This window comes from Stegodyphus dumicola, chromosome 5, assembly GCF_044657685.1.
Source record: "Stegodyphus dumicola isolate Sdum_Otavi_A_Nest chromosome 5, ASM4465768v1".
Taxonomy (NCBI): Eukaryota; Metazoa; Arthropoda; class Arachnida; order Araneae; family Eresidae; genus Stegodyphus; species Stegodyphus dumicola.
Genome location: NC_140772.1, coordinates 39,742,540 through 39,760,354, shown reverse-complemented (window position 1 = coordinate 39,760,354; position 17,815 = coordinate 39,742,540). Strand labels below are relative to the sequence as shown.

At 31.8% G+C, this 17,815-nt stretch overlaps 1 protein-coding gene across 2 annotated transcripts in view; it reads left to right on the top strand.

Annotated features, from left to right (window-relative positions):
* Nucleotides 1-17,815, top strand: part of MED14 (mediator complex subunit 14) — a 128,829-nt gene that overhangs the window by 81,770 nt on the left and 29,244 nt on the right. For both annotated transcript variants that reach the window (XM_085816602.1, XM_085816603.1), the window contains 7 exons: nt 4,795-4,826; nt 4,938-5,063; nt 5,234-5,310; nt 5,403-5,514; nt 10,620-10,818; nt 13,097-13,188; nt 15,441-15,593. In XM_085816602.1, the coding sequence (XP_085672728.1) occupies nt 4,795-4,826; nt 4,938-5,063; nt 5,234-5,310; nt 5,403-5,514; nt 10,620-10,818; nt 13,097-13,188; nt 15,441-15,593 (791 nt within the window). The remainder of the gene's footprint in view (nt 1-4,794; nt 4,827-4,937; nt 5,064-5,233; nt 5,311-5,402; nt 5,515-10,619; nt 10,819-13,096; nt 13,189-15,440; nt 15,594-17,815) is intronic.

Genomic DNA, 17,815 nt, shown 5'->3' with positions numbered 1-17,815 from the left:
GGTTACATCACCAATAGATTGTGCATATGGCTAAATCATGTTCCTCCAAAGATATGTTTTTGGGGAAAAAAACACTAGGCATAGTTCAAATTAAGAAAGTATGTATAATTAAAAAGGGGGAAATGAAACAAATGTTAATTGAAAGCATTTCTGATACTGCTTAATAAGTAGGTACAGGATACAATTATTTTTTAAATAGCTGTTGATTTTTGGTTGAGACAGTGTCTGATACCGCTCGTTAAATGTTTCTTAGTAAGGAATGCAAAGTTTTTCAGTACTTGCCGTAAAGGTTCTTTCTTCATTTGGGTTAATCTCCATTACAAAATCCCATAGCTCCTGTGCCTTTTTTAATAACTCATATAACATCTTGTATGTTAAAGTCTTTTCATTTATCGTTTCATTATCATCACTCTCAACTGATTCTCCTTCTTGTGAAAACCTTTCCTCTCGAATTGCTTTTGCAATTTGTACATCTTTTGTGGTTTTATTTTCAATTGATGGAAATTTTCTTTATTGTTGACGACTTCTGGCCAGAGCTGATGCCGAGCATTCATTGTTGATGAATTCATTTGTTCCCATGTGAGTTTAATCATTTCTATGCAGTGTCTTATGTTGAATTATGCCCAAATGCTGTTAATGTATCATCTTTTTCTTTATCTAGTGCTTTATTGGCAGAGATTTGAGCATGCCTGACATAATAGGCTTTGAATATTTTTATAATTTCTTGATCCATTGGTTGGATTAAGGAAGTGGTGCTTGAAGTGGTAGAAAAAAAAACCTCTTCATTTGGATGCAATGTTGCGAGGGCGTCAGCACCATGTTCTGGAGCATTATTGAGAATCAGGAGAATTTTAAAGCTCAGCTTTAGCTTTTTTAAGTGCTGTCTGATTTCTTTAATGAATGAATTTTCAAACCAGTCAATTAAAGAGTACTTTTGTTTCCAAGCTTTTCTATTTTGTTTCGGCAGAGCTGTCAATTGCTAAAATTTTTTTCTCTGCAATGTGTAAGGAGTTTTAAAATGGTAAATGAGCAGAGTTAAGCTTGATGAAACTTGCACTTGAAGTTGCCTGATGCACTTCCACCCACCCCCCCAAAAAAAAGACTATCCTTAAAAGCTTTAAAACCTGGGGCAACCTTTTGTGCTTTTGTAATGTAGGTTTTTTTATCCCATTTACTTATAAAATAGGCCTGTCTCATCTGCATTAAAAATTTGATGTGGAGCATAACCATTATCTTCAACAATTGAGGTTTTGATGTCTGCATTTTTTTTTTTTTTTTTTTTTTAATTTTAATCTACAGAGCCAGCTTCTCTCTGAGGCTTTTGTGCACATTATACTTAAAGTTCTCAGGCTTATCTCTGCTTGCTTGAAAGTCAATTTTCTTGAAGATTGGCCATCTTATATTTAAAACAAAAGAAGACAAACCTAAAACTTTGTTTCGAGTACCAGCACCATCCAAAACAGAGTCTTTTTTGTTTACTTGATTCTCAATCCAAGCTCTTAACATTTTCTCCAGCTTTACCAATTGAGATATTCTTGAAACTTGACCAAAGCAACCTTTGCTGAAGTATCCACCTGAAGCTTTGATACTAGACTGAATTTTCTCTTCATTCTCCCGTTTTGTTTTTACACTTGATTCAATTATAGCTAGTTCCTTTGCAAGCAATGAAACGCTTACAACATTTTTCAGTTTATTTAAAATTTCAGTTTTCTGAGATAATGCCAAAACTATATGTTTTTTGGTGCTTTATCATTTTCATTCTTCCTTTTAGATGTCATATTGAATTTTTTAAATTAAAAATTATACAGATGCAAAAGCATAAGATTATAAACATTTATGAATATATAAGTGACTAGTTTGCTGTGATTGCAGCTCTGATAATGTGAGTGAAGTTAAAGCAACTCAGCCTGAGCAAACTGAGCTATCCGGTAGCACTGAGCAGTGCTATTATATGTGCATGTGGGTGTTGTATTATAAAACGCAAGGTTGAGTTTTGTGATGTCACTTATAGAAATGAGTGAAATGAAGACCCTAAAAAAAATAGTTACCTTTATCTTATTTAGCTTATTGAAAAGCAGTGTGTTGACACTGCCTAAAATAAAATACTTTTACGTTCTATGTGCTATCGAGTGGCCCATTCAGAAGAGCGTAAGGTATTTAATTTTCAAATTTATTCTATCTATTATTGATTGACAAGCCATGCGATTTAAATGCTATGAACATGGTTTCTATGACTACTTTTTTTACTGATTGATTTAAATAAAAATTCATTTAAATCACAAGATGTCTAATTAGGAATATTAAATATTGTAATGAAATTACATTAGCTGCACTCATTAAAATCATTACATATTTTTCCTTTTTTTATAATTACTATTTTAGGCAGCTACACCGATTTATTTAAAATAAAAAGAAAAAATCATAATATGTGTGTGTATGTATATATATATATGTAATAAAACTGCAGTTTGATGACACAACATGAATGATTTGATTATGAATGTGGCACAAATTTGCTTTTCATGAATTGCTGATGGTTGTATGGAGAGGTGCTAATTCCCTTTGATCAGTTGGGATCTTTCTATAGAATCAGCAATAATTCTTTATTTTTGCATTTTATTTTGCAATTCTGGTTTAATTATTTACAAATTCCAATTAATAATTTCCACAATAGTACACATTTGTTTTCTTAATTTCACTTCACATTTCATAGGAGATAATTTTCATTTATATATGCTCTGTTGAATTTTATTCTTTGTAGCAGTAGTGTGGGATTTTCCTTAGTCCATTTTAGATAAGTTTTAAAATTAATTAATTTTAAAGTTTTCTTCTTGTTTTTCTTTTGAAATATATATATATATATATATAGAGAGAGAGAGTTTGAATATATTATATATATATATATATATATATATATATATATATATAATATATTCAAACTCAGAAGCAATGACCAAGGAAATTGGAGGCAAAGACAGATTAAATCTTCAGTTTTATTTTTGACAACTTGTTGCGGCTACACACAAGTCGGCACATTAAATGTGCCTGTTTCAAAAGGCTTACATTTTTGATAATTTTGTAGCAAGAAAGCAGAGCAGACAGACAGCAGTGTAACTAGACCAAAGCATGGAAAGCAAGTGCGTAATGTTCAGGATGAAATCTGAAGTCAAACTGAGTTAGTTTTGGTTCTCAAAGCATTCTGATTGGACAGTTAATATTGCTGTGAAATTACTATTGACTGGTTGAGTTTTAGTTCCATTTACATCATCATTATTACGTAAGAATCATATGACAGAATAGTCTCGAAATGATGCAGTGCAGAGAGAGGTTACTTTTTTTAGAATAGAGAAAGGAAATTAATTTATGCTGCTAATTTAATCTTTTACATATCGTGCTGGGCCCATAACCCAGAGGTCCATGGATCAAAACCACGCTCTGCTACCAAAAATTAATATAATAAAAGCAAAGAAAAAGACCAAGCACTGTTGATGCGTAGTTATCCTATTGAAGAGGACCTATTCTGATTGTGTCGTAAGCTAATGTGTTGACTTCGTAAATAAAGCTAGGCAGTTGAGGCGATTTTAATTCCATTTTTATTTCCAATTGACATTATGTGTCCACAGATCACTTGGCACCCTAGTCGTGCCTGTTCAAGAACATTTACATTTTTGATATTATTTTTTATTTATATGTGCTTATGTTTTTGTGATTGCCAAACTGGCTGCAGGTGAGAGAAATTCACATCATTTTATACTTTAATAGGAAGCAGCATAGCGAAATTGCGTCCAAGCACAGCACAGACAGAAGCTGGAGTGCATAGTTATGAAAGATGGAAGCATGCGAAGAGAAAAGTTTGGTTTACAAAGTAGTTTCAGTTGCCAATTATTACGTCATCAGTGCTGCGCTATGGCCATAGAATGATCTAGAAATAACGCAATCCAGAGAAGTTATTGCGATGTTAAGAATAGAGAGGGAGAATTAATGTTTTACCATTAGTTTAAATTATAATTTTGATTCACATATTTTTTAACTTACATATGTGTCTTCATGTGTGTGGTGTGCATGTGTAGTATAGCTGGTATAATTTAGGAATGCAATTGTCAGTTCATTCGTTCCACCCTTTTTGGCATTAAACTGTGAGTTTTGAAACACAGTTAATGGTGTTGTTTATATGCTGTCCTCTAATGAAACGTATGATTTCATTGCTTCTTTTTGATTTTTTAAAGAAGAAAATTTGAATTTTATTGGTTTGTTTCTGCATGAGGTATGGTATTTACTTCAACATTCACATGCTGATTGTAAATCCATTATAGTCCATTTTATTTTACTTTATGTTTAAAAATTTTCTATTTTGGCTTTTATTTTTTATTCATATGTGTTTATGTTTTTGTGATTGCCAAACTGGCTGCAGGTGAGAGAAAATCACATCATTTTATACTTTCTTTTATATATTCATAAAAAAATTTGAACAGTAATAAAGTAATTTTGTTAATACTGCTGTTTGCATACATTTTTGAGATTATCTAAATGTGTTGAAGAATCAAAAGGTGTGCGTGGTTAAAATGGCGTTAAAATAAAATAAAATATTCTAGCTTGACATGCTGAAAATCGTATTTAAATATTAGTAAGTGAAGAACTTTCACAATATTTCAATTTCAGCTGCTGCGAATGCTCCTAACTTACTAAGGCTTAAATGTGGTTTTTTATTATGTCACTTAAGACTAGTATTTTGTTTTATTAATGTAAATGATTTATAAATATACAGAAATTTATTTTGACCTTTCTTTTTTGCAGATGAACAGCAAGGTGGTAGCAAGAAAAGAAAGGTAATTTCTGTTCATAATTATTGATTTTAATAGATTGCTGGTAAATAATATTTTATAGATATTAGTGTGTATAATGGCATTTTATATATGCCAATTTGATATTCTCCATAGATGGTTACAGTTCAAAGTGATACAGGCATAAAGAAAGTGAAATATACTGGCTTTTTCATCTCAGAATTAGCCCATATTGTTTCGATGTGTGATGAGCGTATTCCATTTTCTACATTATGTAGAGAGGTATAGTAATTTAAATCCATTTAAGTTAATGTTTTTCAGTATCTGTTTCAGTGTTTTCATGTATTTTGATGCATTTGTGAGGTTTGCAGCATTTCTAAATGTGAAACTATTTTTAAAATTCTGGAAGTAATGTTCTCTTTCTCAAATCTGTTTTTTTTTACATTTTTCAGTTGAACAAGAAGGATATTTGCCACAATGGTATTCAAATTGAAGCATATGGGTCAAATTATCAGGTTAAAATTGTTCAGTAAGTAATTTCTGTGCATTATTGATGTTAAAGAATATATGTTTTTTAAATATCTCTGTCTAGCTTTCATACAACTGTTTCTGTGTTTTCAGAATGCCTACTCGTGAAGGAAGTGATATAGAAACATTTGCTGCATTACATTCAGCTCTGTTAAGTTGTACAATACGTTTGCAGGGCAAAGGATCTCGAACATGGCTGGTTGAGGTAATTTTTTTATTTTCAATTTATAATTTTTGGGGGTAGGTTTATATTTTTATATAGATAAAACTCAGAATAGTCATCCTTTAGTTTGCAGGAGATGTTGTGAAGTCTTCTGATTAAATTTTAATTTCATGGTAGCTTGGAAGAAGTTACATGTAAAAAATAAAATTATTTGTACTGTATAATATCCAAAATCCAGAACTCAGGATCACTAGAGGGGGAAATGCCTTTACGGAGTCTCAAAATGGAGAATATAATGCTCAATAAAAAGTGAGTGCACTGCAAAAATGATTTTTTCTTCAGACTAAGATTCCTGCATGTAATTTTCAAACACTTACTGGCTATGGAATCACACCCTGGTTGGTGACAGTACATTGATTGAGATTGGCCACGATCACACTTTTAGCCCTTGTAGTAGCATTTTTCTGTCTAACCTGAACAATAAGTGATGTATCATAACATATTTTTTTTAAGTAGGATGCTACTGATAGTGGTGTTCTTTTGGGGGTATAGTAGGGAAGGAAGGAGAAAGGCTTAAATTTCCAATAATTTAAATTCTGTTTAACATAGTAAATCGTGCTTTTCCTTATTTATCTAATTTGATCCAGCTATTATTACAGCTATTTTATGAAAATTAAAATTTAATTTTTAATTATGTTGAAAAGTGTCTAATTCTGGAGTAGCAACATAATCTGCAAAGTGAAAGCATGTTTTGATATCGCTCAAGCAAAATGTGAAACACATATCCCCCCCCCCAAAAAAAATGAGTAGAGGCGTATCCATTTCAAAATTATGTAAGGAGTATGGTTTTAGAAAGGCAATAGTATATGACCTAAAAAAGCAGTTTTTTAAATTTGTTGTATATTCTGGCACCTTACTTGCAATGAATAATAGAAGAATCATTTATTATGCTAAAAGAGACCATCATCACAAAGTGATGATTGAATGGTTGAGATAGCATCACAGCAAAATATATTTGGAGAAGTAGACTTAGCCCCCCCCCCCTCCAAAAAAAAGTGAAACAGCTTAAACAAGTTACATTGAAAAAAAGAGAGAGGGAGAGCAAAATCTGTAAGATAGCTAGGTAGTCTTTTTGAAACTTGTATATATCATTTTAAAGAGAATTTATTACTGAATTCAATACAAAACACAAAATTCAATTATTTGCAATACAATAAAAGTTATATGTACTTTAATATAAATAAAAAACACAGTTATGAAGTGGTTTGTAATGTCTAGCTTTTCTGGCCAATCACTGTTCTTGTTCTGAGAACCAATCAAATGTTAGTAACTGCCAGTAGAAGCTGACATCATGTTTACACTTGAAACAATTCATTATTTTGCTTTGTTCTGTAGAAGGAGGACCTGTTTCTTATACACTGCAATTACAAGTAGGAATTTTTGTAAAACTTTTTAATATTTAGTCAAGAAGCAATGACATCAAATAAAAGAGTAGATTGGACACCTAGAAAGAGATGTAATATTATTGTGTTACGAGAAAGTGGTCTTTCCTATGCTGAAATTCCAAGACAGTTGGGTGGTTCAGTGACTACATCTGGAGTCCGAAAGTTTTGTTTATGATATCAGGAGACAAATTCAATAAAAAACAAAGAAGGAAAATGCCAAAAAAGGTGCACCACATCTATTGATGACAGAAGAATAAAAAGGCTATTTCTCTAAGATAGAAAAATGTCATCAGCGGCCATCAGAAGTGATCTGAATGATGCTGGTTGTTTCTGTCAGTTCAAGAACAATCAGGAGAAGATTAACAGATGTTGGACTGAGAGGTAGAATTCCACAAAAAAAGCCTTATCTTAATTTTCAGCTACGAGGGAAAAGACTACTCTGGGCAAAGGAACACATTAATTGGACAGATGATCAGTGGTCACAAGTTATATGGAGTGATGAAACTAAGATATCGTTATTCGGTAGTGATGGGCAAAAATATGTAAGAAGTAGAATAGGAGAAGAGCTACATCCTGACTGCATTCAAGCAACTGTGAAGAACCCAGTTAGTGTTATGATTTGGTCATGCATGTCAGCAGATTGTATTGGTCGCCTTCATGTCATCGATGGGACACTGAATGCCAGAAAATATATTGACACTATTCTAGAACCAAAACTTCTACCTTCCATCAGAGATCTCTTTCCCAACAATGCTTCGTTTATTTTTCAGGATTCTGCTCCTTGCCACACGCCCAAAATATCGAAAACAACAACAAAAAGCATTAAAAATTAACTAACCTATTTGATGTCATGGCCAGGAAACAGTCCTGACCTCAATCCTATCGAAACTTTGTGGCACTGTTTGAAAACTCTTGTCCGAATGAAGCGCCCATCAAATAAAAGGTAACTAATTGAGGCTATAATTGGTTCCTGGCTCATGTAATAACGAAAGAAGAGCTTAAAACTCTTGTCAGCTCAATGAAATGTCGATGTGAAGCTGTAATCAAAAATAAAGGGTACCCTACTAAGTACTGATAACTCACTGCAATCATCACTATCTAATGTATATCGATAGCTATTATCGTGTAACTTTTTTTTTATTGCAAATAATTGAATTTTGTGCTTTGTATTGAATTCAGTAATAAATTCTCTTTAAAATGATATATACAAGTTTGCATTTTGTGAAACATAATGTTTTCTATAAGCATACAAAGTTCAAAAACATAAAAATTTCCAAAAGTGTCCACAATTTTGGCCTCCACTGTATATACTTATGTATGGTCGTAAGCTGCTGCCTTTGAACATCAAGACAAATGAGCTATTCTTTAAAACTGAATCCGAAGTTTTCTCTCTTCCTTCAAGCTATTTAGACGTATGAAATATTTCTAAATATACCTTTTAAAATTTTATTTATAGAATTAAAAAATAATTATCATACATGCAACTATAGTATCCAGTTTTAACTATCTATTTCTATAATATAAGTAATGGCATGATGTCATACATTTAGAACTTTGAAATTGTTGTTATGAAGTTGATACAAGGCAGTAGAAGAAAAAACCTTGTTTCATGCATTCGGTATTTCCCTATATCTATATAATCAAAATAGAAATTCAACTGATAGACAGCTGAAAAATGCCCAGCATACCAGAAAAATCTTGAAAGTTAGAAATGAAGAATTAACATGTAAAATTTTCTTCAAAATGGAAAGCAAAATCTGGAACTTATTCTTAACAAGCCAGTGAAGTTAAATTACATATTTTAAAACATGCAAAGAAAAAATTATTGTAATCTTTGTATTCCTTGTCCAGAGTATTTTATTTAGCTGATGTTTAAAATAATTTTTATAAACTAATAGCTTTGTTTTACTCCTTGCCATAAGCTGTTGTTCATTCTTCTCGTTGCACATAACTACTATGCCATCTCTCTTTGGAATTGTAATTGCCCTTCAAAAATGAATGAAAGCAATTTAGAAATTTTAACATTGTACGACATGTTATAATGAATTCTACATTAATTGAACTTCTCTTTTTAATCCAGTAGAATTCTTGGTCTTTCAGTTTTATTTTGAAACATTGCAGTTGTTTATTATGAATGGATGCATGCCATAGAACTTCTGTGAAATGAACAGATTTTTCCAAAAACTTGACATTTCTTTAAAAAATTGTTCTGAATTTTTTGAATGATATAGATGAATATTTCTTATATAAGTTTCTTTTATTTGCTTTGCAGTAATGAGTACAATAAATTTTTATAATAGACTTCATTATTTTATTGTGTTTTTAGTAAATCCATAAAAGTATTCAGTTACTCATTATATAATTTGATAATTAATTCATAATGTTTGAGTGGGAAAATTGATTTGTTTGGTCATGGGGGAATAAAAGTTCCGTGGGAATTTTGCTGAATCTAGACCTAGCATTGGACCCTGAGTATTATGGCATATGGAAACAATTTAATGATAAAGATTTTTATGCCGAGAAGCCAATATTTTTTTACCCAATATTTCTCTCTTCTCCTTTATAATACATATTGTTCCATCCATGTTGAACTAACCTATTTGATGAATTTTTTTAAACTTCAGCCATTGTACAAACATAATCACAACTAAATATGATTTGAATCTCATAGGAAATTCATAAGATATCAGTGCTATGAAATTCTCCTCCTAAAGATTTTGTGCCTTGAAAAGCATATTGGTGGAGAAATGGAATTTACTACACTAAATGCTAATTGACCGCAACAAGAGCATTAAATTGCATTATTGATATGTGTGTATAAGTTAAAGGAGATTATATTTTGTACTATATTTGCTTGAAAATAAGAAACTCCCATTTTTACTGTATTTTTCCCTAAGATTTGATAAGGTTTTATAATCAGGTATTTTAATAAATGAAACAGCAGTATAAGATGAAGGAGTTAAATTATCATGGTATATATAATAATTATGCTGTTTAAGTATGAATAAACAACACAAGTAATTATCATATATATAAATTATATAACTGTCTTTAATTATAGTAGCCACATCAAGCCATTTCAGTTTAGGTCTCTGTACACTTTGCTAATTACTGTACACCTGATATCAGATAAATAATAATTTATCATTAATATTTCCTAATTAATCATTAATATTTTAATTAGGTAGCCTTGCCTTTAGTTCTAATCAGAACCATGCTCTTATCAAACATTCACATGCATTTTTATTTCTTAAAATTTATCCTAACAATTAAGAGGAGTCATATATTTAAGAGAGTTCTTACTTTCAAATACATGTTGTAATGTCAAAAATCTGAATTTACTTCTGGACTATTATTTTTTTTTCAAAACATTTACCATCATTATGTTATTTCACTTTTATTTGTTTTGTAATATAGCTTTATGTTGCATGTACGTTGTGTTTTAATTGTACGTCTTATGATGCTGTTATGTGCAAATGAATTCATTCAGTTTTATTCAAGTTTTTGAGAAACCATTACTTTTAGGCTTATAAGATAATTTTGGATCTCTGAAATGTGTGGAAGTGTATCTCTAAAAATATAAACAGATACATGAGTATATTTCCATAAATGTTAGAAATTTTGTTAATTTATAACAGTTTATCTTTGTTTAGATGAAAGGCTTTGCTTTTATTGTTAAAAAATATTTTATTTGGTTTTTAGTTTGTGTTTTGCAACTGCCCAGTGACAAGCATGTCTTCTAAAGAGCAAGGCCCTCGCCGTCCAGTCTATTATATTTATGACTTTGCTGCAGGCACTTCAAGACAGGTAGCACAGATGGTTGATGACATGCTTCAGGACTGGAATACTATGGGACATTTGTACAAAATAGTGCTTGAATTTGCCAATTGCCTTAAATATGGTAATAAATTGCTTTAAAATTTGATTATAAATGCTTCCATCTGAATACATATTGTGAGAATTACCTGAACAATTTGTCCAATCAGAATTGCTTATTTTTCTGGTACCAACTTTTGTAAGAAGGATTAAAATAGATTTTAGATTCTGCAGATGCTTTCTATGGATAAGCATAAAAAAGCATAATGCTACGCTAAGTTTTTCAGTATAATACATAATTTGCCATAGACAAGTACACTCAGTAAGATTAAAAGGGCACACCAAGAAGGTGTTATCCAAATTAAACAAAATTCTGTATATCGTAAACCCATAGTTTGCGTCTGAATATGGCAAATTACTGGCTAGTCAGAGTTCCAGACATTGCTACAGAGTAACTGAATGGTGTACAAAACAGAACATTCTGATGCTAAAGCATAACTTCCATATGAATATGGTTCCTTTGACACATGTGAATTGTACGAGTGCCTCGCAGATGGGTTCGTAAATAGTATGAGTAGATGTGACTATTTGAAAGAGGATGCCAAGGAAGCATGGTGTCAAATCACAGAATCGTTAGACCTTTGGGTTGTAGCAATGCTACAGTTGGAGGATGTTGGCAGGAATGGGTGAACCATGGCTGTACAGAGTGTCATTAAGATAGGGGCAATAAGATGTGAAGACCGAATTCGGTGATCAGCAGCCCTTGATGCATCTTATCAATGAACTTCTGTGTAACCGAGGTGCAGTGACTGCAGTAACCTTTGATAGGTAATGAATAGTGGCTGAAGACATGGAGGCCATTATGCCAGCTGCCCCTCACTGTTGCAAATTGCTTCAGTCATGTTTGCTGTAGTGCTGTTCCATTCGACCTGAGATCTTACGGACTGGAGTAGAATTGTTTATTGTTTTCAGTGATGTGTCCTGCTTCAAATTGAGCCCCAGTTACCTGCAAAGATGTGTTTGGTAATGTCCAGAATAGTCCAGAATACTAACTGCACAGCCCAGCAGTGAGGAATTATGGTATGTGGTGCCATTTCATTTGATAGCTGGACCCCTTGGTTGTCATCCATGACAGTCGTACAGCACAGTGGTACATCAATGAGATTTTATGCCCCATAGTGTTGCCCTTCCTTATATTGCAACAGAATAATGCCCGCTGCACAGGGCATGCCTTTCCATTGCTTGTCTTCATGCTTCTCCAATACTACCCCAGAATGGCAAGATTGCCAGATTTCTCCCACATTTGGTCTCCGATGAGCAGGCATCTCTGACTGTCCTGGACATGCCAATCTACCTTTTCAGTTGGAATATATATCACAAGCAGTCTCACAAGAAGACATACGAGTTATTGCTAAGCTGGAAAACAGCTTGTATCAGAGCCAAATATGGAACTTAATATAACTTAATTACAGGAAGAATACATCCAAGTTGGTAAAGGTATATTATCTAAAGTTATCTTTTTTTTTTTTTTTTTTTAATGTTAAAGTAAAGGTTATTTTATTTGACATTGCTTGTTAAAGGTAATATCATACTTACATATTATCAGATCGACCATGAAAATTGGCTACCATCGAACTATGAAGTTTGGCGGCGATCCTATAAAAGCTGTGCTAGTTCTAGTATCAGAATTCTGAAGGAACAGAATTTATTCATTTAATGAACAACTAGTATTCAACCCGTTTTGCTTCTGTGTTTTCATAAAGAGGCTTTTGTCAATTTCTACTATTCTATTAGGCTCCTCAGTTTTATCGAAAGCTCTGTTTATAAGCTGTGTTCTCTAAAAGTATAAATTTCCCACAGGTAGTTATTTGATTATTGTTTTATTATTCGTTGATTATAGTCAACTGTTTTGTCGACCATGTCATGTCCATTAATTTGCAATTTTTTTTATGGTAGGATTCCATAACGTTGAAATTGATCTACTGCTTCTTAATCTGTAGAAGGTTGGTCCCTCATTTTATTAATTTTTTTCAAGGGGGAAGGAAAAAATACAGCAAGAATAGTTAATTTATATCCTTGTTTATAAAAGCAAAAGGTGGCTTTTATGAACAAGAGAATCAGTCAGGATTATACCAAATGAAAGTGCAGATGTTATGGGTGTGTTGTTACGTCTGGCTTATCCATAATTGGTGATGAATTGTGCTGTTTGTCCGGTTGATGGGTTAATATGTAAGTACTGATGATATTTCACTAAAAGAGAAAACTGAAAAAATAGTCATAAATATTGAGCATAACTTTTAAACTATTTAGTCATTATACCCAATTGATTTCTATATTTATGCTTTTTATTTCTCTTCATATAGATCAACATAATATGTTTTCTACAATTATGGATATAAAATCATTTACGTACAAGAAATTGGTTCTGGGTTATGGTCCCAACAAAGCTAGCACGGTATGACTTAAAATTTCTTGAATAAAAAGTGTGGGTACTCATCTATTATGCACACCCTCATATTAGAGACTGTTAAGTGGTGAAAAATAGTTGTTTAGCTTGTTTTTTCACCTTTCGTGTACCATCATAAATAATAATGATCATTTTATAAAAATTTAAAAATTTTATCTAAAACAAAATTCTGTATGGATGTTACTTACATTTATTTATACAATAATGGATGCTAGTCAGGAAAGTGAAGCGTAAATCTAAAGCATGTAAATCCATGTGTTCTCAAATGAATACATGGTATGCACACATGTGTGAGTTAACCCCTTCGAGCCGGGTAGCGAAAACGTGCGCTTATTGCGGAGGCCGGCAGTGTCTTCCGCGAGTGTCTCTCCAGGGCCGGGGGCTTTTTTGCTACTAAGCCTAAATCCATGAAATTTCCGAAGTATCAACGCATTGTTTAATAATGCTCCGTAGAGTATTTAAACGGCTTATGCTTTATAAATATTTATATATATATATACTTTAATTACCTTATTTCTTGTTTAAATGCATATTTTGCACATTTTATTTTAATTACTCACCATTTTATGACTTTTAACATTATACATCTGAAAACTAAATATATTACTTAAAATTCTCTTTTCGTATGAAAAATTTTAAAACAGGGATCTACACACAGTCCTACGTTACATTCCTTGAACTCGTAATAACTCATTTGCCGTTTTGGAGGATTTTTCCGGGAATGTGAACAAACGAAGCATCGTCGTCTCATTTTCTTATCAATCTCTTCTGAAGAAAGTTTTGGAAAATGTCTTTCAGTTAATCTTTCAGAATCAATATCAGAATTTCATAATGAATATCTGAAATATTTTGCATCATTTCTGCTATTTCATGCTCTGTTAAACATTTTCGACGCTTCGACATTGAAACGGTAAAAACAGAAAGAATTCACGTCTAACAAGATCTAATTATTTTCTAAAAACTGAACTGTAAACCGAAATACTCAACGCTTTAGTGCATATAAAACTTCTACTTACAATAAACAACTACCACGTGCGAATAAAGTGTGATTTAAAGAGACGTCATAAATCACGCCATTCGGAAACATTTAGTTCCCCCGTTTGTTTATATAATCAAAAACACGTGTATGTGAGTCATGCTTCTCTCATTTCAAGTAGAAGGTCTAATGTACATGTATCTGAAACCATATGGACATACAGTGCCATCTTGTGGCAGAAATTATAGTTTGAAAAACGTTCCAAGGTACTGGCACAAATACGTGACATTCGGTAGAAAACGCAACAATGATCTGGCACGCCTGCATGTCGACCGGTAGATAAGTGTGTTCGTTGCTGGCACGTATACGTGACAGTTGGCGCGAAGGGGTTAATTGTTGATGCATGCATGTTTGACAATACATCAAAAACAAAGGTTTTACCATATGTGGATACTGGGGGTGTGGATGATGATGATTAAGTACCATAGTTTGATGTCATTTATGTGTAATTATTGGTAATTATTTGGTTTTAAAAAAAGTTTTAATTTTTTTAAATCAGGATGCTTAGTTGTTGATTTATATAAATTTCTTGCATCTTGCCATCCATAGCAAGTTTCAGGATTTTGGTCTTAGAAAACAGTTTGATTTAACCATATTTTGTTTTTAAAGCTGTTTAAAATATTGTTAGTTTAAAAAATTAGATTTGCTGCAGTATTATTTACAGGGTAGCTAGTCCATCATGAAAAACAGCATTTAACAAAGCTGTGTCAAATTCATACCCAAACTGGAAAAGGCATTATTTCTGTCTAATCTGTGAAGAGAAATGAACCTTTTGTATGGATATTTTCTTAATATCAAAAAATATTTATTGCATCTGATTTTTGCTTTGAACATTGAATAAATATTAAAGTTAAAGTTAATAAAATGTTTTATGCTTGTATTTCTTCTTCATTTTCAGTTCATGTAAGCCAACCTTGATTTTTGTCTTCACTCAGAAGCCACTTTTATTCAACTAATACAAAAGTAGCTGCATAAAAATGACAGGAAAAGCATTAAGAGTTATCCTATAACTGGTGCCCTAGACAAGAATGCAATTACAAATTTTCACGTAGTTGGTAGTCACTTTGTTATTGTTGAAACAATTTATCATTTAAAAAAATTAAATACTGATTGGTTTAACTGTTTTAAACGTTTCGGAAAACATCTTAATGCTGTGAAACTTTTGAGTTGTATCTTGTTGCTATAATGTTGATTATTCCTGTAGGTAACTATTTATTGGAGGCCATCAGAAAAACGTTTCCATTTGTCTTTTGGAGTTGTGGGGCAGACAGCATCAGCAAGTAACCCTCATACAATTGTTGCAGCTCAGTTGCAGCATGAATTTAATCAACATTATTCCGTTATTGCCTTGTTGCAGGTATAAATTTGTTTTATATTGCATAAAATATGACAATGTATATTCATTTATTGCTTTTAATATTTTGAACAAACAGAAGTATTCTGTTAGTTTTCTATGTGAAATGTGTTTCTAAACCAAAGAGAATGAACTTGTAGTAATAATTTAATCTTGTTAGCCTGCAGTATTGAGAGCAAATAATAATATTAAAAAAGTGGTATTTTCTCATTTGAAATATTGATATTTTATTATAAGAAAATTTTAAAGATTCTGAACAGAAAATTTGGTTCAAGTTTAGTATTATTGCCTTGATTCTGTAATACCATCCATGTGCATGCCCAGATATTCACTACACATTTAATAAAAATTTATTTTTGAAAAATGTTTTCCATGCTGCTGCTATGTCCTTGAGAACTGGCTGGCTGCATATGTTCTTATAGAAACACAAGAGAAAACAGAGAACCTTTGTTATTCTTTTAGTCTAGTAACCCATATGTGATTAGAACATAAATTACTATTTTGCAGGTTAATCCTGTGCCTTCAGAACTTCTAATTGTTGAATTTCAGAAGGAATAACTAAGTTTATGATTAAATATTTATATTGCTCTAACAAATATTTTTTATCATTTAAAAAAACTTCATAATTTATTATTGCATGTGATAAAAATAAATTTTTTTATTTTGTTTTATTAATTGTTATAATAACATTTTATTATCTTTAGCATAATTACTTTAGCTTATAAATATTACACTTCAACAATCAGACATTTCAGTTTTTCGCTTCGAAATTTAATTATAAAAGTTGTTTTTATTGAAAGTTGAGTTTAGATGTAAAAAAAAGTTCTGTAATTAGAATTTTTAAGCCATTCATCTATCCAATTTTTTTTTTCTCCCAACTGTGAGCATTAGCCATTATAGGCATTGGCTATGGCTAAAGATGGAAGCGATGGTTATTTTATTGTGGAGGCACTAGTAGATGGGCCACCACTCTTATGAAGAGATAATTTTGCATTCATGCCTTCTCTGTGATTCAAACCTGGCCCCTTTGGTATGGCAGTCAACATCTGCCCAACTAATACAAAAATGGTGTCATGACACATCATGTTAAATTTCACATCATGGAAACCGTTGATTAGGAAAATTCTTGCTGCTTTTAAACAGAAGAAACAGTTTCTGTTTGTAAGGATCCATATGCTCCATGATGTGGTTCATGTGCTTTCTTCATCATTAAATTATGTTGCTTGTTTAAAAAAAAAAAAAAAAAAAACTGGATGATTTTGTAGTGATGAACAGTTAACAAATAATTGATGAAGTATGGAATGTTATTTCATATAAGTGAATTAGTTTCTAATAATTTAGGAAAATGGATAAAAATGTAATGTCAGCAGAATTGTGAGTTTCCAGAGACACAGTATATGGCAATAAAAGTAATCAGGTTGCTTGCATTGTGCAAAAACTAATGCAGTGCAGCTTTTCCTTTGTATGTGGAAGACTAGATAATATCTCTGACCTTCAGAATGGTTTCTACTCTTTGCTATAGGCATATGCCTTTTCAGGGTTTTTTTTTTTTTTTTTTTGGGGGGGGGGATTAAATTTTATGTGAAGCTCAAGGAAAATACATCTGAAAGTTCTGAAAAAATAGAGCAGGCTTTTTCGTAGGCGTAACGCGAGATAAAGCTTTTTCAGAGGACTGTAAAATTGTTTAAAATGAGAATCATTTTAGGGAGTCTGCATATCCAAAACAGATATAAAAGTGTGAGAAGTCTGATCTAGTCAAACCATTGACTAAAAATAAGAGTGATGGCAGTAAGTTGAATTTGAACTGTTTTGCAAATTTTGTTAACAAATTAAAGCCATTGCTGAATTTGAACTATTAATCTCTTTTGGAATTAAAGTTGAGTTATTCCTTTCTGGGATTATGTAGAAAATGTGTGCTAGATTGCTTCCAAAAAATCTCTCATTGAAATAGAGCAAGAACTGAGCAAACATGTTTGGATCTTCTGGAATACATCTGCAGTTAGTGGGATTTATTCAATAAAAGTAGTAACTGCTGATTTTCCAAATATTGCCACGAAATGAAATGTCAAAACTACAAATAGTGTACAAACAGCTCTCCCCATCCCCCAAAGAGTAAGGATGTGCAAGTCCAAAATTATATCGAAACTAATTTGCATTTTTGTCTGTTAAGAGTTTATTTACAAGAAATTTATGCATCAGAGATAATCGGTGATGCAACATTACTA